General features: G+C 40.8%; 2 protein-coding genes and 1 long non-coding RNA gene across 7 annotated transcripts; all 3 read left to right on the top strand.

Moving 5' to 3' along the window:
* The first annotated feature begins 262 nt into the window (after positions 1-262).
* Positions 263-23,148, top strand: LOC103516797. 5 transcript variants are annotated; one of them, XM_026829090.1, is made up of 7 exons: positions 3,427-3,592; positions 4,417-4,675; positions 4,875-5,179; positions 6,756-6,918; positions 7,966-8,063; positions 22,564-22,747; positions 22,983-23,148. In XM_026829090.1, the coding sequence occupies exons 3-7, from the start codon at positions 5,120-5,122 to the stop codon at positions 23,144-23,146; spliced, it is 669 nt and encodes a 222-aa protein (XP_026684891.1). In that variant the 5' UTR covers positions 3,427-3,592; positions 4,417-4,675; positions 4,875-5,119; the 3' UTR covers positions 23,147-23,148. The 5 variants fall into 5 exon arrangements, with proteins under 5 accessions (XP_026684892.1, XP_026684893.1, XP_026684889.1 ...); XM_026829091.1 differs by lacking the exons at positions 3,427-3,592; positions 4,417-4,675 and adding an exon at positions 263-432 and having other exon boundaries at positions 22,567-22,747; XM_026829092.1 differs by lacking the exons at positions 3,427-3,592; positions 4,417-4,675 and adding an exon at positions 264-432 and having other exon boundaries at positions 4,875-5,086.
* Positions 20,548-21,219, top strand: LOC113470557. Its single transcript, XR_003393578.1, has 2 exons — positions 20,548-20,668; positions 21,081-21,219. It is a non-coding gene; the product is annotated as an uncharacterized LOC113470557 (long non-coding RNA).
* A 1,509-nt stretch (positions 23,149-24,657) lies between the features above and the next one.
* On the top strand, positions 24,658-26,320 carry LOC113470559 (nephrin-like). The gene is made up of 3 exons (XM_026829094.1): positions 24,658-24,943; positions 25,500-25,678; positions 26,300-26,320. Exons 1-3 carry the CDS (start codon positions 24,658-24,660, stop codon positions 26,318-26,320), a joined length of 486 nt encoding a protein of 161 aa, XP_026684895.1.
* The last annotated feature ends 1,198 nt before the right edge of the window (positions 26,321-27,518 follow it).

Here is a 27,518-nt window from a genome sequence, read left to right as displayed (position 1 = left end):
ATCAGACATGGCTGGTGCATGAAGCACTTACTTGATTGATTTTATTTGTTTTAATATTTAGATTTCAAATCAAAATTGAGGTAGTTGGAGTCAGTTAAAGATGAGCAGGAGTTTACGAATAGAGAAACCCAGAAAAACGGGTATTATATTCGCACCTCGAAAACCCCCAAATGATTGAAAGTTGGATTGCAACTCGCAGGTCGTTTCATTTTGTAGACCAGTGTAATCAGACATGGCTGGTGCATGAAGCACTTGATTGATTTTATTTGTTTTAATATTTAGATTTCAAATTGAAATTGAGGCAGTTGGAGTCAGTTAAAGATGAGCTGGAGTTTACCAATAGAGAAACTTCCGCAAGACTTGCTGATTTGGAAAGAGATTGTCTGAAGAAAAATGAAAGAATACTTGAGTTGCAGAATGTCCTCTTGAAACGTAAGTTGTTGATATTAGCTCCTTACTTCCTTCTCCTCCTCCAGCAGCTAGGTGGCAATAAGGTCGCAGTATCCCCACCTCACCTCCCTTATTGCTTATTTATGGTTTATAGTAGTTGTATTTCCGAAACTGAAATAGGGAAAATTTTCCCTCTTCAATATGGCGCTTTATCTTGTATTTCCAATGGTTTAGTACAGGCGTTACCACCCCAAAAGGGTCAAAATGAGCCTCAGTAGAGGGGAAATTGTCTCAGTTTCTAAAAAGAAAATACGACTAGTTATTTACTTATGATTATGGAATTATTAATGTAAAGAAGAATAAAGGCCCAGGTCCTACATTGCTTTTCCTCTTTCTCAGTCAGAAACAAAGTCCTTCACCGAAACCCTGAGTCCTGAAAATATCCAATGTCCTTGAATTAGTTGAGAGTAGAAGAGCTCTTTCTAGTGTCATTTGTAAAAATTTTGCCTAATATCTCATTGACACGACATGCTAAACTTTGTGAACACATTGTATTTACCACCAATGACGAATATCTCATTGACCCGACATGCTAATGCTGCGTGTGTTAGTAGGTAACTTTGTGAACACAGTGTACTTACCACCAATGACCGGTCTCGCTGGAGGACGTAAAACTGAGACAAAACCAGCCCTGTCAAGCCACAGACAATAACACTGGCTCTTTTGAGGGTACCTGAATGAGACTATGGTCAAGTCCGTCTCAAGAAGTAGGGTACAACGACATAATTATGTACCTGAATATCCCTCATTAGACCCCAGAGCGAGCTCTCTGCTGAACTAGCTCTCTGGCCTTGATGACACCTCTTGGTATCCTCTTAATGGGATAGTAGATGAACTCACAGATTTTCTCTGGAATAAACCTGAGTGTGCGGACTCTTTAGAGGTGCTACAGGTGAATTTTAGAGAAACTGGGGAGGTTGAAATATACCAGGGAGGGTACTTCTAGGTTACATCAAGGCCTTGGGATAACAGACCTATCAAACCCCTCATCCCTCATTAGACCCCTTCAGTTCGGGGGCCCCAAGTAGCTCTCTGGCCTAGGCACCTCTTGGTATCCTCTTAATGGGATAGTATATGAACTCACAGCTTTTCTCTAGAATAAACCTGAGTATGCGGACTCTTTAGAGGTGCTGCAGGTGAATTTTAGAGAAACTGGGGAGGTTGAAATATACCAATGAGGGTACTTCTAGGTTCCATCAAGGCCAGGGTAAAGCAGCTTGGGCAGGGGAAAAAATACTGGTCACAATAGATCTACAGAGGTCGCAGTGTTAATTGCATACTCCCTTGGGAGAGGAGCAACCAGTCCCATAATAGAATAGAAAGGTGTCCGTTATTTGGTTTCCCTTAAAGATGTTTCCTGGTGTTTCATTCCCCCCAGGGTATCCTGAACGATCTCTTCCCCGGTATAGTTCTGCCTGTAGAAGACTACGGTAGTTTCCAGCAAGCTATGGAGGCCGTTATGTCAGAGAATAACCTCCAACTAGAACCCGGGTCATTTCTGAAGACCATCCAACTGTATGAGACCATGCTAGTGAGACATGGCGTTATGACTGTAGGCCCTACTGGTGGCGGCAAAACTACCGTCACTAATGTAAGTAGAACAAGCTGGGTCCGTCCCTCCAGGAATTTTTTAGCCCGTAGTTTATTCGATCGTGGTTAAAGAAATACCTATGTACCTACCTAATTTGTTTAATATTCAGTTTATTATTATTATTAAAAATCTCAAAACTGTTTCGTGCTAATACCCCCGGGCGTCGGGGTCGCTTCGAACTCTTTTGACGTTCGCAACTCTGCTCCCGAATCGCTTGATTGATGGATTGAGCCCCATGTAGTCAGCCTAGTTAGCTTGAAAAGTTTCTAACTGTTGGAGCGAGTTTTTTTTTTTTTTTTTTTTTTTTTTTTTTTTTTAAACTTAAATCAAACGAATATCTCATTGGACCCGACCTTGATGCTGAATGCTGCGGTGTTGCTAGCTGGTAATTTTGTGAACACAATGTACTTTACCACCAATTAGGATGTGCATTGAACCTAATATTGAAACGATATTTGATGTGTTAATTAGATGAGTTACTCTGATGGAACTGTAACCTTTAGGTCTTAACGAGAATCAATCTTAGAAGACAGAAAAATAGATTTGACGTGGAAAACTAAGAATGCCCAGTTAAGAGATGAACGTCTGTGTAAACTGGAGAAGTCACCACTGCAAGTTATATGCTGCTTTATAATAAAGAACATGTTTGTGCATAAAAAAAAAGCAAATATCTCCAGAAAACATGCACTAGGGAACCCCCTGCTACCATCTTCCAAGTTCAAACTTCTTTCGGCCTTGTACCGGGTCCCTCGCAGGCTCAGGGACACTGTCCCGTATTACCTCGCTATTGATGCGGGGACCTTAGTTTATTATCCACCCCTGATAACTGGCTTATGCGCACTTATTCGCACTTTTACACTTAGTGTGAGGGCTATTCTTTTTTCAGGAAGGATGTGAAACTCAAGATGTCTCAACGCACCATCAACCGACAAATAAGTGAGAAAAAGAGCCCCGAATATCTTCAACCTCCCTGTCATATTTTAGTATGTTTCTCCGTGGCATGAGCTTTAGAAGTAGTTGTCCACTCTTCTCACTTGGATTCGTAGGAAGGAGCGTCAGCGTTGATTACGCGATTATTCAAAAAAACGCAGGCCTTTCCAGATGCCCAAATACCATTGACTTTGATATCAGTTATCAAACCACCTCCATTTAGGACCAGCTCTTCACGAAACAACTGGGTTCGATAGATCACACCATTATATGGCGAGGCCAGCTAATGCAGCACACCTCATAAATAATATTAAATATGTAGGTCATGCCTACAGTGGTAGTAGTCTATTCTTGAGCTAGAAAAAAGATTTTTTTTTTTTCATTTTATGACTAGCCCTGTTCACAGTGTTCATTTATGATTCATAGGAACTTACTTCGTTCTTTCAATAATTTTGGCCTGTATGATTTTCACATTAATGTGTCTTTCAAATTTTTCGTCTTTCCTGAAAATCGTGTTTTTATTTGAACTCATTCATTTTATTTTTATTTATAGTTGAAATATAATAAAATCAGTACCTTCTTATTTAACTGTCCGACGTTTTGGCCTTTCTATTTAAAAAGGTATTAGTTCAACTGTGCTTCCGGAAAGGGTAGTTCTTGTCTGTCCTAAAATATCAGCCTAAAACTACTCACCCACAAAATTACTGCATTCGAAGCGCGCCATGAGCTCCAGGATGTAAGAAAAGTCCACTTAAATGAAGAAACTGTAGGAATAAGGTTAAAGCAGAATCAGTTGACTGCTTGAAGGCCCCACATGGCCCCAGAATTGCTCGCACGTAACCGAAGAGCTCGGTTAGAATATGCTTGCTACCATGTGGATTGGACACCCACTCGCTGGGGCAGTTTCTTATTTTCAGTCGAGACCGAAGTGTGTCTGAGAGTTCCATATGGACCTCTGAGACTCACTCTGGCCTCGTCTGAAAATAAAAGATTGGCCCAGTGAGCGGGTGTTCAATCCACATGGTCGCGGGCATATTCTAACCGAGCTCTTCAGTTAAGTGGGAGGAATTCTGGGGCCATATGGGGCCTTTTAGCAGTCAATTTATTCTCCTTTAAACTTATTTTTACTGTTTCTTCATTTAAATGGACTTTTCTTACATCCTGGAGCTCATGGCAGGCTTCCAAAGCAGTGGCGAAGCAATTTCCGAGTACCTGGGACACGATGAAACGGCCATTTTGTTCGGTTTTAGGCATTTTGCTTCATTGTCCATGTCTTCTATTGTCAGTGTCACGGAACCTCTTGAGAACATAATGGATGGTACATCGAGGGACATTGAACTTCTGGGCAACGTAACGGATACGTCACCCTCATCAATTAAAAACACGGCTTGGGTTAACTTCACAGCATGCAGATTTAACATTATTCTTACCGTTTATATTACAAGTGTATGCAGATTTAAATCAGAAAACTTAAAAGGGTACCCCAACATATTCTCAAGCAATTTATCAGAAATAAGCACAAAAAGCACTTACTAGAGGAGGAAAAACAAGATTTTCCAGGATAGCAGAATTCTTACTGAAAGGCCTTGAACGAAGAAAGACCATAAAAATGAATCTTAATGAACTTTTTTGTCAACAAAATGTAGCACATGATTGAAAACAATATTTGGGATGTCCGCTAGTAATATTATCCGCATTGAAAAGGTAGAAGTGAATTTATGGACATTTCTCGAAGTGTCCAAGTAATTTTGTGGGTGAATGTATAAAGGAAATTAGAAAATTTTGTCCGCTTAGGTACCTACATTTATCCTTTTCCCTTCAATGTGTATTATCAATTCTTCGTGTGTTTTTGCTGGTGTCTTTCCTGTTGGGTATAATGTGAATACTAATATTTTTATTTTAGGACATCCCCAGCGGCCATCTGTGTGCAGATCCAAGGACAGAGGTGATTCAGTGACGTTCGAGTCCAAACTAAAATCCTCATTATCTCTGGATTCTACTGCACAGTTACTCAAGGAGGCAGACGTGAAAACCAAAGCACTCAGAAATGAAGTGAATGATTTGAAGCGGAAATTGGATGACAAAGGCTACATTATTGATAGTCTACAAACCAAGGTTACAATCTCTTATCAGACACTCAAATTAAGGATGTGCCATATTTTACTATTACTTTGCAAATTATGCAGTCATAGGAACACAGCACATACAGTATGTTTATAAAGTTTATAAACCCCTGAATATTTTTTTGAATGGCTAAAGATCAAAAGCTGAAATTTTGTTTGAATCTCACATTTATCCTTCTATCGCACAACACTCCTGTCATCTTCTTCCAATTCAAAATTCATCCACGCCACGTTTATCCGGTGGGCTACTTCGCAATCCAGCTCGCCTTTACTGTCAATGCTGGATCCGAGATATTTGAAATTTTTTACGGTATTCAAACCAACGCAACCTAGATAGATCTTTTCTGCAGTTTCAACTCCAAAGTTCATTTGTACTGTCTTGGTTCTATTGATCTTGAGTACCTTGTCTTCTAACGTGGATCCGAGATATTTGAAATTTTTTACGGTATTCAAACCAACGCCACCTAGATAGATCTTTTCTGCAGTTTCAACTCCAAAGTTCATTTGTACTGTCTTGGTTCTATTGATCTTGAGTACCTTGTCTTCTAACGCCTTCCGCCCAGTTCTTGTTCGACTTCCCTCACACTCTTCCCGCACAATACGACATCATCTGCGAATAGCATACATCACGTCTTACACCTTCTGTCAACACATCCATGATAACATCAAACAGGTAAGGACTAAGGGCCGATCCTTGATGCAGTCCGACTTTCACAGGGATGTGGTCTGTAACACCAGCACTGCTTCTTATTTGGGTGGTCGCCTTATCGTACATGTCCTGTATCACTCGTACATACTTCTCCGGAGTGCCCGCCATCCGCAAACAACGCCATATCTCGTCACGGGGAACACGGTCGTACGCCTTCTCAAGATCAATAAAAACAAGGTACAGTTCTTTTTCTTTTTCCAGGTACTTCTCGAGCAGTTGTCTTATGGCAAAAACAGCATCCATAGTGCTCCTCCCGGGCATGAAACCAAGCTGATTGTCAGAAATACTGGTCTCTTTCCTTAATCTTTTGTCTACAATCCTTTCATACAGCTTCAGAGTGTGTGACATGAGTTTTATGCCTCTGTAGTTCCCGCAGTCCTGGATGTCACCCTTATCCTTATAAATGGGCACGATGGTGCTTTCTCGCCAATCATCTGGCATCTTTTCCTCCTTGAATATTTGATTAAACAAGGGTAGAAGCAGGTCTAATCCATCGGCACCAAGGCTTTTCCATGCCATCCGCAAACAACGCCATATCTCATCACGGGGAACACGGTCGTACGCCTTCTCAAGATCAATAATAACAAGGTACAGTTCTTTTTCTTTTTCCAGGTACTTCTCTAGCAGTTGTCTTATGGCAAAAACAGCATCCATAGTGCTCCTCCCGGGCATGAAACCAAGCTGATTGTCAGAAATACTGGTCTCTTTCCTTAATCTTTTGTCTTCAATCCTTTCATACAGCTTCAGAGTGTGTGACATGAGTTTTATGCCTCTGTAGTTCCCGCAGTCCTGAATGTCACCCTTATCCTTATGTTGTTGTTGTTAACGTTGGCGACTACATCTCCGTCTCCAGGCCCAGGAGCTGCGCCACCTCTACAGGGTTGGTCCATAAGGCTGTTTAAATTATTTATCATTTTCATATATTAATGATTTATTGTTTCTGTTCTCCAAGGTGAGCACAAGGGATATAGAAATCCACCGTCTATCTAGTTTACTAGAGGGAGGTAGACCAGTGGGTGTTGTTATACAAGACCATCCAATTCCTATGTCATTCTGTACATGTAAGAAGAAGCCGGACTCCAAGGTTAACCTCGAGCTAGAGCGGAAACTCAAAGGTAAATGCAAGTAGTCTACAAGAGAAGCTCTTGTAACCAATAACAATAATAACAAGCTGGGCCCGTCCCTCCGGGAATTATTTTATTTAGCCCGTAGTTTATTCGATCAGTACCTATGTACCTACCTAATTTGTTTAATATTCAGTTTATTATCATTCTTGATTTGATTTTACTTTCATGTAATGATTTACAAAATCAAGACTAGAGCCCGTTCTCCCTTTATTCCCAATATAATGTTTAAGTCACCCATCCATTTATTGGCCTTCCTCGGCGTAGCTTAACACAGGTGACGCTAAAACCGGTCTTAAATTATCGACTGAAGTGTTATCTAAAACTTTCTCGCTTTGAGTTCATAGGTCGTCGCGACAAATTTCAAGATCAGAGCTCATTTGTGTGAGAAAATGTGAAAAAAATCCCCCAAAAACCAGTTTTCTCGGTTTTTTGGCTTTATGGTTTTTAGGACAAAATTTGCACCACCATTTTCGTGTTCCTGGTAAAAAGACCTTTAATTTGATATACAGGGTGTCCCAGAATTTATGCTTTAATTGATTTTCTCGGAGCCTGTTCGAAATTTCGAAAAACAAAAAAACCCGTAACTTTTTACTTTCTATTACTACAGTATAGCGGAGCTATACTAGTAATGAAAGTATTGCAATCGGTCCAAATTTTCAAAATCGGGAAATGGTTGGAAATATCCGTTTTGGGATCCCCTGATGTCAAAAAAGTGATTTTTAGCCCATGGTCTGTACGTAACGTACGTACGTACGTAACGTACGTACGTATGTGAGCTCTTCCACCCAACCACCCATAAGTCCCTCTATGGGGACAGACAGACCGACCGACAGACAGACGACACCGAAGCGAATACAATAGCCTGTCCCTTAGACCTTTTTATTACTATTGTAATAATAAAGGAAGGACGGGCTAAAAATTGATGATGTTTATGAGTTATGACTGTCCATTCTGAATATGGAATTGTATAGGCAATGAAGTAAACATTAATATTTCAACTGTATAGACAATATTTGAATTGAATATGTTTTCCAGAATGTCTCCGGAGACAACATGATGCAATGCTGCATGCTCTCAGACTCTCGGAAAAGAATAAACGTCTGCAATCCCGTCTTGAAACTCTAGATGACAAGGTACAAAATATGTCTCCCTCTCTTTCCCCGACCCCTGTTCTATTTTTTTGCTTTGTTCTACGCTGGTTTTTCACCATTTATTGTATTGGTCATCTGATTGGTTTTTATTAAAATTATTTTTTTATTTCTTTTGTCGTCAGCAGGCGGATTTTCAATTATATAATGAAATCTACTATTTTGACTTTTGGTTTGACTGTTTTACTTACTCAATCTTACATGGGACCTTACTTATTAAGGAGCACGGTAGCGCTCCGCCCCGCCAAGGCAAGAAAGTTTGATCGCGCTATATATATATATTTTTTTTTTTTTTTTTTTTTAAAAGATTTATTATTCTCTTATGCTTTTTTGCCCTCCCCTTTGATGTCGATTACTATTAGGTCAGCAATATTCGCTTGAATGGAAAATCTCACTACCGAGGCAAAAACAGATGTAGAAAGAAGAGGAGTCAAAATTAATGTCAATCGGTCAAAGGGTTAAATATAAAGAGTCAATAACGAGGGGCATACTGAAATCTGATTGGTTGTGGCCATCTCAGTAATTAGGATCTCATTATCAAGATATCAAATACCTGACAAGCCGGGTCGTAGACAACAAAAACTTCAGTGTTAACTATTTGTTTTGGCATTTGTTTACACACACACATATGTGAGTGTTCTATTCTAGATTGCTAATTCCGGCCATTCACGCTCAAAACGTCTGATAGTCCCAGGTCCATCGTCTCACAGGCCGAGGTCTCGAGTTTTTCCGCCATACACGTTCTGATTGTCTAACAGACCTATCGAAGTGTGAGTGACCGGCATAACGTATGGTGTTTGTGTGTTGATCCAGCAACTAAATCGAAAGTATTATGTCTTCTCGACCATCTAATGAGGGATGGGTATGCTACGACATTGACCACACGAGTCTTTTTTTTTAAAGAGGTTTGACAGAGGGAACTGTAACTGCTATGGTCTTATCGTCCCGAAATCGAAGAGAGAAGGAAGACGAGAAGCTCGGAAAAATAGATTAATCCATTATTAGGTACTAATCGATTAAACCGAAATAATTTCGAGCCCCAATTTGCATACAAAACAATGTAGTGCACACAGCAGGGGAGACAAAGTCATGTCTTTTTTTTTAAGAGGTTTGACAGAGGGAACTGTAACTGCTATGGTCTTATCGTCCCGAAATCGAAGAGAGAAGAAAGACGGACAATGATGATGGCGGGGACATTGTGGGACCACTACCAGAAGGCATGAGTGGAGACTCGAGTGCCCACAGAGCACTAGAAATGAGAGCTCTAATACTCAAGCATGAAATGCAAAACAAAGTGAGTTTACCTGATAAATCCTGCGAGGGTCATTAAATCATCCTGCAAAAGAGGCCCTGAATTCCTGATAGTCAGGGATTTTCCTGACAGTCAAATGCCATCTTTGTGTGAGGACAACTGAGTATTACTTACATACTTTGAAAGAGAGATAATATTGGCTAGAAAAAATCAGTGAAAAGTAATTGTTAAGGTGTGCCCATACATAGCCGATAGACGAGGTGATTCTAAGTTGTCGAAACAGTGTGGACGATACAGTCGACATCGATGGTCAACGGCCGGTCGACTATGAGTGGACACACCTTTATATCTGAATTGTATGTAACAGCACAAACAAAACGCCAAGAATAAATCAACTTGAGGCATCGACCGTAGAAGCTATCTAGTAACACTGTAAAAGTAACATATGAAATTCTAAAAAAACTATGTAGTTAGCTTGGAGCTTAGCATATCTGTCTTCTTAGCGCTAGGTCGCGGTTTCCCACCCGGAGCGAACTTCGCGGAACGACTGGGTTTCACCTATCCTGTCTTCCTTCTCTCTTGTCTCAAAGGCTTTCGAGACGATAAGACCCCAGTACTTACAGTTACTTCTATCAATCCTCATAAAAAAGATAATAATAAAAATAAAAAATGAGCCATGTACACTGAAATTTTCAACACACGTAGGTACCTTGGTTTCCGCAATATCCTGTATACTCTCGTACGACACCTGTGTTCCTGTAACACTACCCAGTATTACATTGAGCATTGAACATAGGGCATCTACCAGGAGACCTTTGCTAATGTTACCATTCGTGTCTCTTTTACCTGCAAAGTGAAACAGAAATGCTCAATAAATTATGATTGAACTTGAATTTGAACCAACAAACTCCAGATCGAAACACCAACACGTTAATATTACTTCACCACTAAGTTTGGTTACTGTATACCTAAGTACGAGGTAGATACCGTAGAAGTATTTTTTTTTTTAAGAGGTTTGAGAGATATACCTATTTCTTTTATGGTGTAATAACGGGATTTTTCAGTCTCATCCTATCAGTATAACTAATGTAGGTTGCTTTTCCGTGGCCGTGAGATAGTATCTCACGGTGTTGGAAGGATTGTAGGGTTTAAACCCCCTTGGACGCCCAGAAATAAAATCTGTTCTTCTTCCGCCCAAAGTAGGTCCAAATATCCTATTCGGTTTACCTAAAGCTCCAACGCGGTAGTCAAGTTCCACGTAAACCATATCGTGTTCTTCCATCAAGGGGATTGGTTTGAAGTGAAATCCACTCCCAAACATGAAAGCTCCTCCATGAATAAAAACAATAACATCCAAGAGATCACTCTGATTTCCTGCCTGTGGGAGCTGTAAGCAGATAGGAGGACAGGCTGTATTTGCATTAGGGCTCGGAAAAATAGATTAATCCATTATTAGGTACTAATCGATTAAACCGAAATAATTCCGAGTCCCAATTTGCATACAAAACAATGTAGTGCACACAGCAGGGGAGACAAAGTCATGTCTTTTTTTTTTTTTAAGAGGTTTGACAGAGGGAACTGTAACTGCTATGGTCTTATCGTCCCGAAATCGAAGAGAGAATTTGGAAGAACAGTGATTATTATTATTATTATTATTATTATTATTTTTCAAGAGGTTTGATTGAGGGAACTGTAACTGCTAAGGTCTTACCGTTCCTTTAACAGAGATAATCAAATCAGACTAGAATAATAAACGAAAAATATTTCACCCGAAAGAGGAAAATATCTCTAAAATAAAATTAATGCTTATCGAAAATCGAAACCCGACAATAAACAGAGTGGAGGTCATCTTAGAATAATAAAATTAACGAAACACTCCTTCTGCCTCCGATTTTTGGACGATAAGACCTCCGCTGTTCGAAATTCCTTCCATCAAACCTCATTAAGAAAATTTGGACCGATTGCAATACTTTCTCATTACCTTGTATAGGTTCCCTATACGTAAGGGTAATAGAAAGTAAAAAAGTTCAGTTTCCAACACAGTTCCACTAAATTTTAAATTCACATGGTTATCACCTCATAGATCTTTCCATTCATTTTTTCCTCCTTATATTCCTATAGTATTAGTATTATTTTAGTTTTATTATTGTTATTATTATTAATTTATTATTATTATTATTATTATTAATATTATTATTATTAGTATTATAGTAGATATTGTGGACTTCTGAAAGACAAATTGTTATGAATTGGATCGCGGGTTCTACACACTGGACACTCTATCTATAATCTACACGGGGTCCAATCCAATACCAATTATTTGATATCGATCTCACACTGTGCCATTGATAAATTGGTTCTTCTGTAGCGGAACACAGACCAATACGGGACTAAAAGCTACATTGTCTTCTCTGTACGGGAACATGGGCTAGTATGGAACCAAAAGATAAATTGATTCGTCTATATACTTCTTTTTTTTAAAAAAAAAGAGGTTTGACAGAGGGAACTGTAACTGCTATGGTCTTATCGTCCCGAAATCGAAGAGAGAAGGAAGACAGGATATTAGGAGAAAACATTGATAAATTGGTTCTTCTGTAGCGGAACACAGACCAATACGGGACTAAAAGCTACATTGTCTTCTCTGTACGGGAACATGGGCTAATATGGAACCAAATGATAAATTGATTCGTCTATACTTCTTGAACATTGGAGAGTGCGGATTTGTGGAACCAGATGATAAATTAGGGGATAAAAAGGTGGCGTTCCGCTCCTAGCTGCCGGGTCGCGCGACTTCCATTACAAACTTCCAGTCGAACAAATTATTACAAAAATAGTATTTTAAATCACATGAAAACCTCACGGGCAGCGCGACCATTGCACACTGCTCTTAGCGACTGGGCAGCGCGACCCGGCAGCTTGGTTCGGAAAGTACTTCATAAGAATACATAGGAAGCAGTAGGCTGCGGTCGCACAGCTTGGTCGCGCTGCCCGGCAGCTAGGATCGGAACGCCACCTTAACAGGCCAAAATGGGTTGTTGTATTAGCATCATACATCGACCTCCTCTGCCGTCCTCAGGTCAAGGAAGCGTGCCGCCTCCGTTGGGTCCGTCCACAGTATGGTGACGTCCAGGTTGGTGGGTGCTGCTGGACACTGGAATAGATGTTTCACGTTGTGGGGCCCGGTGTTGCACTTCGGGCATGAGTTTGACGTTACTCCATCTATCCTGGACATGTAGCTGTTGAGTAGGCGGCACCACCCTGATCGAAGTTGGGCAAGGGTGCAACGCGTGCTACGTGGAAGGTCAATATGGGTCCAATGCATAAATTGCCTCTGCACTGCAGCCTAGTAAGCCTCAGCCAGGATAACGCCAGACGCGTTCTCTACCACCTAACCCTTAGAGCTCCATTGTGTATGTGGTCAATTTCTCAAATATATAAAGATAAAATTCCATGCCTTGGCTGGGATTAAACCCACGCCCTCCTGATTACCAGGTGACCGTCTTGACCACTACGCCACCGAGGCAGTTTAGCAAATGAAAATTTGTCCGGTTGAAACTTGAAACTCGCTTGCTTCGAGTAGGAGGAAAATAAAAGATGATTGCTCTTCTCAAACCATCTCTGGTTAACCCGCCTGTTGATTCCCTATGGTTTAAATGTGGTTTAATGATTAATCTCGCGGTTACGGTCTCCAGAGTTCACGGATCATTGGTTCATGACCACGCGAGCCCAATTATTTTCGTCCTTTTACCTATTTACTATTTAACTATGATTATACAGGGTGTTTAAATATGAACGTACATTTTTTTTTTTATTATTTTAATTGACTTCTGACGTCACTGTATAACTGCTAAAGAGATATTTAGAAGAGGTTTGACAGAGGGAATTGTATCTGCCAAGGTCTTTTCGTCCCGAAATCGAAGAGAGAAGGAGGACAGAATGGGAGAAAGCCAGAAGTTAACCTTATCTGTTTAGGATGAAATCCGCCTTGGGGCGGGGAACTAAATTTTTAGTGGCGGGTTTTTACAAGCTTTTCCCTCAATAAGTTTTTTTTTTTTTTAAGAGGTTTAACAGAGGGAACTGTAACTGCTATGGTCTTATCGTCCCGAAATCGAAGAGAGAAGGAAGACAGGATAGGAAAAAGCCAGCCGTTCCGAGAACGAACATTATCCCATCAGGATAAAATCCGCCCCGGGCGGAAATCGAACCCGCGCATACAAGGCAGACGCACTACCAACTAAGCTAACTAACTCAACCTTTGCTGTTTCTTTAGCAAGGAAATGTCAGGCTGGTATACTCCTTGTTTAACGTCCTCCAGTTAGTATTCTATTCTATAAAATGTTAGTTAAGCAATATACTGCCCTAGGTATTTCACGAAAAGTCCGCCACTGATCGAAGTTATTAATTTATAAATAGCGATTTTATAGCTTTAATAACAGTTATCAAGTTATAATTAGGTTCTTAGCTCGGCTACCTAATGACGAATACTAGTACCTAATAAAAGACTAAGTTTAATACAGGGAACTATGAAGAACGGATGTCTTATCGTCCCCAAATTGGAAGAGTGGGTTTTTTCGTCCCGAAATCGAAGACCTCACTTCGTGCGTTGAATAAATCCAAATCCACTACCTACCTTATAGCTGAAACTTCCTATCTCATATCTTATCTAATAATCAAATTTGGATCACCTATATGTAAATCACCTTCGTTCTCTCTCTCTCTCTCTCTCTCTCTCTCTCCTATGAGAGGGTTGCCCCCGACCTTGCTGTTGACAGGTATCAGTTAGCCACGCCCCTTTCTTTCTCTCCTTCTCTCTCTATCTACCTGACGAAGAAAATCACCTTGACCGAGTTATTATATGCATAAAGATGTATAACAACTCACTGACTCAGTGACTCACTCACTAATCAGAATCTAGAGTCAATATTGTAGGTAGGTAATATAGTAATAGTAATATTAGTATAATATTTGTGCTTTATTATTAAATTTTGACATATCATGACAGTAAAAAAAAAGTAAATTTAAACTTGTGACAGCACTACCATCAGTACACCCAACCCTCTTGGGGCCAACAGAAGGACGCGTGGAGGATGAGGGTAGCCCTCCTCTCTAGCTGGCATACTTTAAGCAGGGAGAATACCAGTCCGTGTGGTTCTCAGATTAGAATAATTTCACGGGCTGTTCCCCTTGTCGTAAGGGGCGTAGGAAAGCAAGAGGTTCCAAGAACGAACTATAATAGGATGGTCACTTTTCTACGAAAAGTTGTGGGCAATTCTGTGAACATAGATGTACGAATAGGACAGTAAACCCCCTCGCTCATTAATATCTTCAAATCTAAATCCATTTCTCAATGACGAGCTATCTCAAAGCACCATACCATCAGATATCTGATACATTATATCTATACTATGAGCATACGACTTATGCGAGATTGGTCCAAAAACGCGGCCTTGCTCTGATTTATGCAAATATACGAGACAGCCTCCAGCCCAGAAGTTCCTAACCTTCTTCAAGTAGAGGACCACTTTTGCGTCTGTCGGTGGTCCGCGAACCTTCGCAGATTCGTATAAGCTTAAGTCAGCTCCCATGGCGTAGTGGTCACTGCGCTCGCCTTGCACGCGGGGGACCCGGGTTCGATTCCCGGCGGGGTCAAGAAATTTGCATCATCCAAATAATTGATTCCGTGACTGGCTGTTGCGGGGCGCACTCAGCCTCGTGAGGAAAATGAGTAGCCATGACATATAAATGCACATAGCGACCTATGCCAGCATGGTAGGTAAACATTGGATTTTAGGATTATTGAGATATTGGGAAAGTCCTACAATGCTGCAGTGAGCACCAAAGTTGTGACATAATAACACAAAGAAACTGCATTTACATTTTTACATAAGCTTAAGCTTAAGCTGTTTGCCCCTACACCCAAGCCTCGGAGTGAGATTTTGGTGTACGTTCCGCGATCCTTCGTGCTCTACCCCACTGAGACCATCAACCCTCACACCAGTGTCTCCACAAAGAATTTTGAGGTTAGAATGTTATCGAAATTGTATACAAAACCATCGCCCATTGCAGCAAAAATACTCAGCTCAATTTCTGCGAGGGTTGGAGCTATGGACAGGGGTTTGGTCAAGGCTCCGTTGAGGATGCTTCTGTCCATTAGCACGGATTGTTTATTTTCTTGTAGCCAAAACCAAATGTCAGCCTAAAGCAATCACCCTAGGGCTGATTGAGAGGCTGACGAAAAACGCCGACCCCGTCTGTACACGGGAAAAGGTGAAGGAGGAGAAGAATTTTTTCGTCCGTTAGGTAGCGCCACTATGCAAGCGCGCTAGCGGAGGAGCAGAAAGAACTGCGCAGAAACGTATGCGCGCACACACATTAATGCGTTGCCTGTGAGGGAGCTTTGCTCGGGACATTTGATGTGACGTCATCGCCTACGGGAGCGTATGCCGTGACGTCAAAGTTAACGATTTACCGGCATTTTTTTAATCGATTTATCTTGGGATCTAGAAGTCGTAGAAGAAAAAGAAAAAATCCGTTGGTCCTCATTTTTCCTGCTCTATGACTTTGAAACATCACCCAAGTAAGTGCAACTGATCTATTCAAGGAATAACAAAGGTACGTATTTGTAGTATGCGTCCTTTGTGCACCTCTAATTTCATTATAAAATATTACCGATGTTACTACTAGAGGTACCTCGTTAGGTAAGGTACCTACTTTGTTTGTATTTTCCCTGAGAGTCAAAAGATGAAAGCATTAATCGAATAGGTACAGTAGGTACATACATACTTACATATGTAGGTAGGTGCTTCAATATTAATTTTTAGAGTTCAAAGAGGATTTTATTAATATCATTCCTTTTTGCCTTTTTTAGTCCGTCCTTCCTTTATTAAAGTACAATAGTAATAATAAAAGGTATAGGGACGGACAATTGTATTCGCTTCGGTGTCGTCTCTCTGTCTATCTGTCTGTGTGTCTGACCCCATAGAAGGACTTATCCAAACCTGGTCGACCTATATATCAAATTAAAGGTCTTTTTACCAGGAACACGGTCATTGAAATAATGGTGAATGCATTTATGTCGATCTCAAACTCAAAACCATTTGACATGAACCACCGACCTCCGGATTAGAAGACCACCGTGGTCATCATACTAACCATTACAGTACTGAGGTTCTTCTTCTAGCCAAAGATCCTGAAGGGGTACGCAAGAGGAGTCGTTTTAATTTATAAATGGAAGAACAAAACTTGAAGAGTAGATAAATGAATCTTTCATCAAACAGTAAAAACTAAATAAGTAAACAGTAATATAAAGAGGAATAGAGAGAGTAGTTTCCGCAAATGATTTTTTTTATTTAGGGACACGGTACTGAATAAGGGCCGCATTTTGGGACGACCGGAAAACGGTTTTGATCCGCTTCGTACCACAAAACTCAGTGAATCGTTCGTGCAAAGGTTTCTCATGATCTTCGAGACTCGGGAAGAACTGGCCGTTTAGCTCCCAACCGTCTACAAACTGAAACAAAAGTGAAGACGATTTTTTCCATTATCAGGTTTGACAGAAGGAACAGTAACTGCTAAGGTCTTATCGTTCTGAAAGGCTCTCTCTCTCTCTCTCTCTCTCTCTCCTATGAGAGGGTTGCCCCCGACCTTGCTGTTGACAGGTATCAGTTAGCCACGCCCCTTTCTCTCTCTCTCTCTCTCTCTCCTTCTCTCTCTCTATCTACCTGACGAAGAAAATCGCCTTGACCGAGTTATTATATGCATAAAGATGTATAACAACTCACTGACTCAGTGACTCACTCACTAATCAGAATCTAGAGTCAATATTGTAGGTAGGTAATATAGTAATAGTAATATTAATATAATATTTGTGCTTTATTATTAAATTTTGACATATCATGACGGTAAAAAAAAGTAAATTTAAACTTGTGTGACAGCACTACCATCAGTACACCCAACCCTCTTGGGGCCAACAGAAAACAGAAGGACGCGTGGAGGATGAGGGTAGCCATCCTCTCTAGCTGGCATACTTTAAGCAGGGAGAATACCAGTCCGTGTGGGTGTGTTTATGTACTGGGCTGAGATGAGCTCGGACGACGTGAGATAGCTGTCCCGGCGGCAATTTTCAAAATTTATTTTATATTTATTTTTGTTTGCTTTGTAATTCGCTTGTTTTTAATATCTAATATAAATGAAAAGTATAATATAAACGTGCAAACTAGAGATAAAAAGTAAAAAATGAATTCAGATTGTACGAGTTGCGGAAAAAAAAAAAAATCAAAATTTCGAATTTCCCGCCAACTTTACACGCTTAAAAGCCGACAATGGCCTAGCTCAGCCCAGTACATAAACACACCGTGTGGTTCACAGATTAGAATAATTTCACGGGCTGTTCCCCTTGTCGTAAGGGGCGACTAATAGGAAAGCAAGAGGTTCCAAGAACGAACTATGTATAATAGGGTGGTCACTTTTCTACGATAAGTTGTGGGCAATTCTGTGAACCTAGATGTACGAATGGGACGGTAAACCCCCCCTTGCTCACTAAGATCTTAAAATCTAAATCCATTTCTCAATGACGAGCTATCTCAAAGCACCATACCATCAGATATCTGATACATATATCTATACTATGAGCATACGACTTATGCGAGATTGGTCCAAAGACGCGGCCTTGCTCTGATTTATGCAAATATACGAGACAGCCTCCAGCCCAGAAGTTCCTAACCTAGGGTTGGGACATCGAGACGAAAACATCGATGTTGACATCGATGTTTTTGTTCCGATGTATCGATGTTTTCAAAACATCGATGTCGATGTCCCAACCCTATCCTAACCTTCTTGAAGTAGAGGACCACTTTTGCGTGTGTCGGTGGTCCGCGAACCTTCGCAGATTCGTATAAGCTTAAGCTTAGGCTGTTTGCCCCTACACCTATAAGCCTCGGAGTGAGATTTTTGTGTACGTCCCGCGATCCTTCGTGAACTACGAGGACTATCGATCCCCACTGAGTAGAGGAGGAGAACTATCGATAGCACTATCGATAGTTTTGACTATCGAACGCTATCGATAGTTGAGGCTTGACTATCGATAGTTTTCGATAGTTTTTTTCTGCACATTTTTCGTTTGTATTGGTCGTTTTAGAAGTGGAAAGTGTAAAAAAAAAAATATTTTGTAAAAAAAAAGTTGAAATAAAACCCTGTGACCTAAATTAATACGTGTACAGTTAATAATTTTCTTTAAATTAGGTTAGTTTAGGTCTTTTTGGGGGATAAGACCTTTAGAAACAAGGAAAATATGTAATAAAAAAAACTATCGAAAACTATCGATGGCGCTGACTATCGATAGTTCTCCTCCTCTACCACTGAGACCATCGACCCTCACACCAGTGTCTCCACAAAGAATTTTGAGGTTAGAATGTTGTCGAAATTGTATACAAAACCATCGCCCATTGCAGCAAAAATACTCAGCTCAATTTCTGCGAGGGTTGGAGCTACGGACAGGAGTATGGTCAAGGCTCCGTTGAGGATGCTTCTGTCCATTAGCACGGTTCAATGCTATGTCGCAGGTTAGTTATAAAGTTCAAATTTCGCACAATCTAACTACAAATTCACACACAATCACAAAATAGATTAACATCTAGATGAATATTTTCTCTTTTTGTGATTGTGTGTAAATTTGTAGTTAGATTGTGCGAAATTTGAACTTTATAACTAACCTGCGACATAGCATTGAATGCACCACTGCTATCCGGACACCACTGAGTGGTTGCTATCCGGACGATCGAGTAGGTACGGGCTGCTGACTATTACGGGGGACGCTTACCCTTGGCAGAACAAAGTGAGTGTGTAAAAGACTTCTGTCTTATCCTGACAGTATAAATAAGTTACAGTAGCCCCGTTCCAAAAGGGGACAATTTTTTTAACTCTGCGAAAACTGGACATCTCGGAACTGTGACCTTAATATAAGTAATTAATGTCAACTTTGCCAGTAATACCATATGTACCAACAGATTCCCTTAGATTTGGGCTTTTTTTCAAAGCCCGGGGGGGCCGCGCCCCCCAGTTTGAGAACCTCTGCTTTAGGCTCTTATCTCTTGGGGGACGGTAAAACCTAAGCCAAAGTTTTTTTTCCCCCTTGAAAATTGTGGTTTGGTGGAAGAGCTAATTTTTGGAGAATCCTGTCACATTAAAGAAAGAAAAAAAATCCTTATTGGAAAACCCGGAATTTCTAATCAATAAACGTAGTATTTTTGTATATGTTTTATCAATTAATTATTGTACAACAGTTTGATACTGTATACCTAGAGTACTTAATTTCTAATTTATAAAATTAAAAAATTGTATTCCTTGAATAAACTTGCCATGACTAATTTATGCTAAATTGTAAAGAACAAAGTGTAGATACTATTAATATTGTAATATTTATAAAAGTAAAATATATTATTACCTTATTTATTGATGAAACTACCTGCTTCTGTTTGTACCCTTTCGTTAATTATTTATGTAGGTAATTAGTTTCTTTTCCTCTCAGACGGTTATGTGTCCACCGTCCATACACAAATCACGCTCAATGTTGCTTAACTTCAGTGTTTTTTTCGAGATACCTATAGGTAGTCCATATAACGACTCATAGCGACCAGGGCATTGTGATTATGGTTAGGATTATAAGCACAGGCTAATGTTCGGGAAAAAGTAAAAATCTAAAAATCAGAATATTTCATGTCTAGTACATTGCATACTTAAAAAGATACCCGGCGTTCATAAAACATCTCTAAGCTAGCTTGGAGGGTAACACGACTGCCTTGTAAACGCTAGGTCGCGGGTTTGATTCCTGACGGGACGTATTTTATCCAAAGCAGATAAGGTTCGTTCTGGGAACGGCTGGCTTTCTCCTATAATGTCTTCCTTTTCCTTTCACTTTCGGGACGACAGGGTTAGGATTAAGATCAGAAAATCAGACTAGTGATTTTGTATGACCGCCTGAGAATTAGTAATGTATGCCATGTGCTCTGCAGATTGTAGAACATGCTTTCCGTGTAAGACTACCTATCAAGTTGCTGACTGAAGGAATCGAACCCAGGACCTTCTGTATACCAGGCCATTTCGTTGCTGCTGAACCAAACTTCTACAATATTCATAATAATGATTTTTCAGTTATTTATCATGGGACAGAAAAAAAACCTAGGTAAAAGACAAGAAATGAAAACATCGAAAATCATTAGGTTACTTTCAACTTTTCTCTCTCTCTCTCTCTCTCTCTCTCTCTCTCTCTCTCTCTCTCTCTCTCTCTCTCTCTCTCTCTCTCTCTCAAATCTCAAATCCCAAACTTCTTTCGATATAACCGGTAAGTTACAAGAAAATTGAAAAGCAACGTTTTCTGTGGTTAAGATTTGGATGAGTGACTGTCCGATTTTTACAAAATTCGTTTCAATCGCGTAAGTAAGTATTCGGAACAAGCTAATAAAATATCTACACGTATCAAATTCCATCACTTCACGACAGCAATAAGTCGTTTTTTTTATATAACGAGGGGAAATGCTTGCCTCTCACGCTCAGATAGTCTGACAGACTCAGGAAAACAGTCGAAATGCAAGCGGAAAAAGCTTGAGATCTAAGTAAGTCTGTCAGACCGTCTGAGATATTATTTCATTTTTCAGGAATAGGTAATTTAGAATCCTTCTAAAAAAAAAATCTTCTTTTTTCACCACTATATACAGAACACCTTTAAAAAAATCACTTTTTTTATGTTTCCTCAGCAATAATCAGCATCAGCAGTCATGTCCACGGAGTCATCATTCAGCAGTGTGCAGCAGGGACCTCCTATTGAAGTATTTGCCGTGAATAAAGCTTACCTGGATGATCCTCACCCGAAGAAAGTCAACCTGAGTGTTGGAGGTAGGTACCAGATTTCCTATGGCCAGCCACACACTATCAGTTACACTTGACAGGGACTGAAAAGGTCCGTCAGGTCTACCTGATACCTGATGAGCACGCACACGATCAGTTAGATCAGTTACGGCTGAAAAGGTCCGCCTGTCAGGTCTACCTGATACCTGATGAGCACGCACACGATCAGTTAGACCAGTTACGGCTGAAAAGGTCCGCCTGTCAGGTCTACCTGATACCTGATGAGCGCGCACACGATCAGTTAGACCAGTTACGGCTGAAAAGGTCCGTCGCGCCTGACAACTCCGTCATTATATTGCACGCATGCGCGCACAATCCTACCGGTAAGAATTATATGGCATGTATGAAGACCTGGTCACCGCGCCTGACAACTCCGTCATTATATTGCACGCATGCGCGCATAATCACATGCGATTTTTTTTTTTTTTTTTCAATTTTTTGAAGTGACCAGAGCAGAAAGTTTAGGGTGTGAAATGTGAAAAGATTGGCCTTTTTGCTGTTTTTCGGACGGGTTTTCGAACATAGTTGGAGTTTGGTTAGGGCTAGATAAAACCTAAGGCCACATTCGGATTCAGCGACCTCGAAAACCCCCGAATTGATTAAAAGTTGGCTTGCAACTCGCAGGTCGTTTCATTTTGCAGGCCAGTGTCGTCTTTATAGTGTAATTGATAATTACATTTTCTTCAATGTGATTTCTCAATATTTAGCCTTAAGATATCACGTGGTATCTTTTTATTTATTTTATTTATTTAAATATTGCTTAACTTCCCTTAAGGCTAAATATTGAGAAATCACATTGATTGATCTCAGGTACCATAAGCTTGGTACAAAACAATACATTTTCTTCTCTCATTTTCACCCTTGCAGGCTGTGATCCTACTGAAGACCAATGGAAACAGTTAGCTCAGTTGTTCAAGGAGAGGCCCTCCCTGTTCGTATTCTTCGATTCCGCGTATCAGGGTTTCGCATCCGGGGATTTGGAGAGGGATGCGTTTGCCGTGCGGTATTTTGCGCAAGAAGGATTCGAGTTCCTCTGCTCGCAGTCGTTTGCCAAGAACTTTGGACTTTACAGTGAGTCGATTTTTTTGTAGAGCCCACTCGGCCTTTTCAAGGAGAGGTTGAGGGGCCTTGTGGGAAACAACCCAATTTTGCATTTGTAGGTGTATTTTTTTTTTTATTTTATTTAGATTTTCATTAATTTAGGTAGGTAGGAAACTTTGCTTAGTAATTGCCCTCCCTGTAGGGCGTTAAGCAAGGTATTAAAAAAAAAAAATCCCATCAGGATAAAACCGCGCTATATTAAATATTGCATTCTACTCATATATTCCCCAGAAGAATCACAAGGGGAACATTTCAGAACTACATGATAAAATAACATCACTCACTCAACTCATTGAAACCTTGAAGAAGGAAAACCAAAGTTACGTGAAATCTGTCAAGTCCAAAACCTCCATGGTCAGCCAACAGAAAGAAACCTCCCAACTGAAAGAGAAAGTTGAAGATTTCAAAATAATGGGTGAGTAATTCAAGTCCCAAGTCATACTGATGTCTAGTCAACCCCCCTCGGATTTACTATGAGACGGACTCCATTCAATCCCCCAGTACATACCTACATCACTGTTTGGACTCTTATCCAATATAAAATCCCATGTTTTTGATTGAAAGTATCAGATTGTTGACACATGAGAAAGAGAGGGAATGAAATGAACGTCAAATAATAATGTTGAAATTGATTCTCTTCTAATTCACAGAGAAAGATCTAATGAAAGAAATCGACAGGTTGGAGAAAGAGAATCTCTTGCAGAAAACTCACATTGCGGATTTAGAATCTAAACTACTTGCCTGCCTTACTGCCAAGGAAGAATTGGGAAGGACGAATAAACAGAATGATCATCCAAGTAAAGCAAGTAAGTGAGGTGCTCTAGAGCTCAAGGGACTGAGGTCAACAAAACAAACGACAACGAGCAATCAACAAAGAATATATCATGATGATAATGCCGATGATGAAAACTACAACAAAAACAACAACTATGATCTAACTGTGACAACTATGTTTATAGGTACCTACGAGTAAACTACCTAAGGTACCTATCGTCCCGAGGCTACTCTCTTGGGTACAGCCCGGAGGTCCCGGGTTCGATTTCCGGCGGAGTCAATGTTTCTCAACAAAGAATATTAATGATGAAAACTACATGCAACAACAACAATGATCTAACTATGACAACTATGTCTATAGTTCTATACCTACGAGTAAACTGCCTAAAGGCAGACGCGCCACCCTCTAAGCTAACTGGACTGACCAAAACAACGCGCTATTGCAGCTGACTATTTAAGTGGTCACATATTGAAATAAATGATAAAATTCCCTGCTTGGGCAAGAGGTTTGACAGAGGGAACTGTAACTGCTATGGTCTTATCGTCCCGAAATCGAAGAGAGAAGGAAGCCAGGTGTAAGGGGTTTGACAGAGGGAACTGTAACTGCTATGGTCTTATCGTCCCGAAATCGAAGAGAGAAGGAAGCCAGGTGGAAGAAAGTTGACAGAGGGAACTGTAACTGCTATGGTCTTATCGTCCCGAAATCGAAGAGAGAAGGAAGACAGGATAGGAGAAAGCGATTATCGTCCCGAAATCGAAGAGAGAAGGAAGACAGGATAGGAGAAAGCCTGCCGACAGAGGGAACTGTAACTGCTATGGTCTTATCGTCCCGAAATCGAAGAGAGAAGGAAGACAGGATAGGAACACAGAGGGAACTGTAACTGCTATGGTCTTATCGTCCCGAAATCGAAGAGAGAAGGAAGACAGGATAGGAGAAAGCCAGGGGGAACTGTAACTGCTATGGTCTTATCGTCCCGAAATCGAAGAGAGAAGGAAGACAGGATAGGAGAAAGCCAGCCGTTCCGGTCTTATCGTCCCGAAATCGAAGAGAGAAGGAAGACAGGATAGGAGAAAGCCAGCCGTTTCGAGAACGAACATTATCCCATCAGGATAAAATCCGTCCCGGGCGGGAATCGAACCCGCGGCCTAGCGCTTACAAGGCAGACGCGCCACCAACGAACATTATCCCATCAGGATAAAATCCGCCCCGGGCGGGAATCGAACCCGCGGCCTAGCGCTTACAAGGCAGACGTACTACCAACTAAGCTAACTAGGCTGGCAATTAGGACCTTTGCAATTACATATACGGGGTACCTTACGGTCTGGACAACTCTTGAAATGATTTCTGATTGGCTAAATTTGAATTCAAAATTTTAAATCAACCAATGAGAATGTTCAATTTAGTTTAACCTGAGTTATGATGTTGGAAGTGTTAATAAAATAGAAAAATGTAACTTTTTCTTTTTAATTGATAAGTTCAATGTACAATCTACAATATTTACCTAAGATAATATAAGCAAAAACATATGTTGTGGAGTTGTAAATGTCTTGATGAAGAAAACACTCAGTAGTATCACTCTCTGGTGTCAACTGGACGGCTCCCCCCTCCTACCCGAACACGTGACTTGGCGCCGGCCCCGGGGCCAGGACCCCTCAGGGCTAGGCGCAGGGTTAGGGGCACATGGGAACCTAGACGGGGCAGTGCTTTCGTTCAAGAACAACATTGCCTATCTGACCCTGTCTGGAGTGGAGAAGAAAGACATGGGAGCGTTCGAGTGTTCCGTGTTCAATGGGCTGGGGAATCGAACCCGCGCCTCGCCCTTCCTGGTTGTGAAACGTAAGTAGGAACTATAACGGTCTGGAAGAGGTTAAGATATAGTTCGCCTGGTGCCGGAAGTTGGCCAAATGGTCACCCATCCGGATGCGAACCACGCACAACGTTACTTTGGAGTTTTTTAAGAGGTTTTTGATGGAGGAAACTGTAACTGCTAAGGTCTTCGTCCCGAAAATGAAGAGAAGGAGGACAGGATAGGAAAAAGCCAGCCGTTCCGAGAACGAACCTTATCTGTTTAAGATAAAGTTCGCCCCGGGTGGGAATCAAACCCGCGATCAAACCCTTACAAGACGCGATCAAGCGCTTATAACAAATTGCAAATGTAAGAAATAATTGAAGTCCATTTCAAAAATTCAAATTCTGAAACAATGAGGATGCCAAATTTCTACACCTTGGCTGGGATTGAACCCACGCTCTCTTGAGCACTACACCACGACTTCATATTTTCTAACTTTCAAACTATACCTCCTTTCAGATATACCTTCCTTCTAACTTTCAATGCCTTCTAACTTCTTTCAGATATACCTTCTAACTTTCAATACCTTCTAACTTCTTTCAGATGAGCCTGAGATGATCGAGTTACCTCACCTGATGAAGTCGGCCAGCAAGAGAGGCCAGGATGCTAGACTGGTATGCAGAGCCTCTGGTGCCCCCAAGGTGAACTTCAAGTGGACTCGGGATGGAGTTCTGATTCCTGGAAACGACACAAAGCGGAAATACACGATCCAAGTAAATCAGGTAGGTGACGTACGTTTAATCATTAAAACGGATTTCCAGAGTAATTTCCAAAATAAATACGAGGGAAAATGCAAGGATAAATATAAAATTAAGTTAAATAAAAGTAATTGCTCGAATTCTTTTGCTGTACCTAATAAAATAAAAACCTAATTTTAAATAATAAAACATGAAATAAAGTGAAAACGTCTTTTCTCTCCTTTTATTTTTCTCCTCTCTTTCTCCATTTGTCTCGTAATGAAAAACGCTGCCAGATAAATGAGGATGTGACCTCTTCAAACCTTTATCCTCTTTTTTCAAGAGGTTTGATAGAGGGAACTCTAACTAATGTGGCGTGTTATCGTCCCGAAAGCAGAGAAAGAAGGAGGACATCATAGGAAGAAAACCAGTCTTTCCCAAAATGAAAAAATACGCCCCGAGCAAGAATTGAAATCGCGACCTAGCTCTAACAAGGCAGACGCGCTACTTTCCAAGATACCTAGGCTAGCAATCACAGTGCTTTTCATCTTCTTCAAATTAAATTGATCCCAAGGGGAAGGCATGCCTAGACACTTGAAAAATGGAGTGAGCATGAAGGCATGAATGTGATGTGTTCCAATCCAATCCCCTCCACTTTTCTTGCAGAGGAAAGGACATCAGGACTAAACAGGATATCAAATACGAAGTGCTGAGCTTTGTGACGTCATCTACAGTCAGTCTCCTCGGTCTTAATTCAGAAATTCCTTTGTCTCCTGGTCTCCTCCCTGATGGCTTTCTTCTCTACAACTTACTTTTCCCCCCAGGCATGATTTTACTGGGGGAGAAACAGGGGAAGGCTGCTTTTCTCCTCTCTTTCTCCATTTGTCTCGTAATGAAAAACGCTGCCAGATAAATGAGGATGTGACCTCTTCAAACCTTTATCCTCTTTATTCAAGAGGTTTGATAGTGGAAACTCTACTGCGATCTTATCGTCCCGAAAGCAAAGACAGAGGAAGGACAGCATAGGACAGGGCCAACCTTTTAAGGGGTCACGAGCTACTCATATGACTATTAGACCCTTGGCGAGCTAACTTTAGCCCTTAACTGGTGCGGTGGAGTCTGACAGACCCCACGAAAATTTGTTTTTGTCGTAATGGCAACCCCGTAACACTGAGGCCCTTGTGTTTACCAGTACCTTCAAGTTAGTAAGTTCTTAGCCCTATGACGAGAAACTTTGAAAAAAATACGTAATTTGTGTTTGGAAACCAAAAATTTACCCCTTCCCTCTCCAATTTCCCCTTCTGAATAGATAATAGGGAAAATCCCTGCGTAAAATCTGCGTTATTCAAATCTGCACTATTCTCATTTCAGGACATCGGGACTTGACAGGATGTCAAATAAGAAGTGCTGAGCTTTGTGACGTCATCTACAGTCAGTCTCCTCGGTCTTAATTCAGAAATTCCTTTGTCTCCTCCCTGATGGCTTTCTTCTCTACAACTTACTTTTCCCCCCAGGCGTGATTTTACAAGGGAGAAATAGGGGAAGGCTGCCTACCACTTTAAAGATGGGGTAGTCCCGTGTCATAGTCCGTTTGCTGATTCGAATCTTTTTTTTTTTTTTTCGTAATCCCAGAAGAGGTTTCGAGGTTTGGAACTTTATAAACATCATTATTTGAAAATTTGACCACAAAAATTGTCGTGGAGTACTGCTGGGGCAAAAGGACTATAGCCTTATTCCAGCTCTAAAACTAATCATTCACTCCTACCTATTATGTCTTCGCATCAAAAGCTATAAGTAAAGTGACCTTTCCGGGCCTCTGCCTGCCCCGCCCCTGATCAATCCGTTTTCGTTTCTTTTTCCTTTTTTTTTTTTCAGCCACAATTAT

The sequence above is a fragment of the Diaphorina citri genome, unplaced genomic scaffold (assembly GCF_000475195.1).
Source record: "Diaphorina citri unplaced genomic scaffold, Diaci psyllid genome assembly version 1.1 scaffold1666, whole genome shotgun sequence".
Classification (NCBI taxonomy): Eukaryota; Metazoa; Arthropoda; class Insecta; order Hemiptera; family Psyllidae; genus Diaphorina; species Diaphorina citri.
Note: the sequence above shows the minus strand (reverse complement) of the source record. Positions and strands in the feature narration are given on the sequence as shown.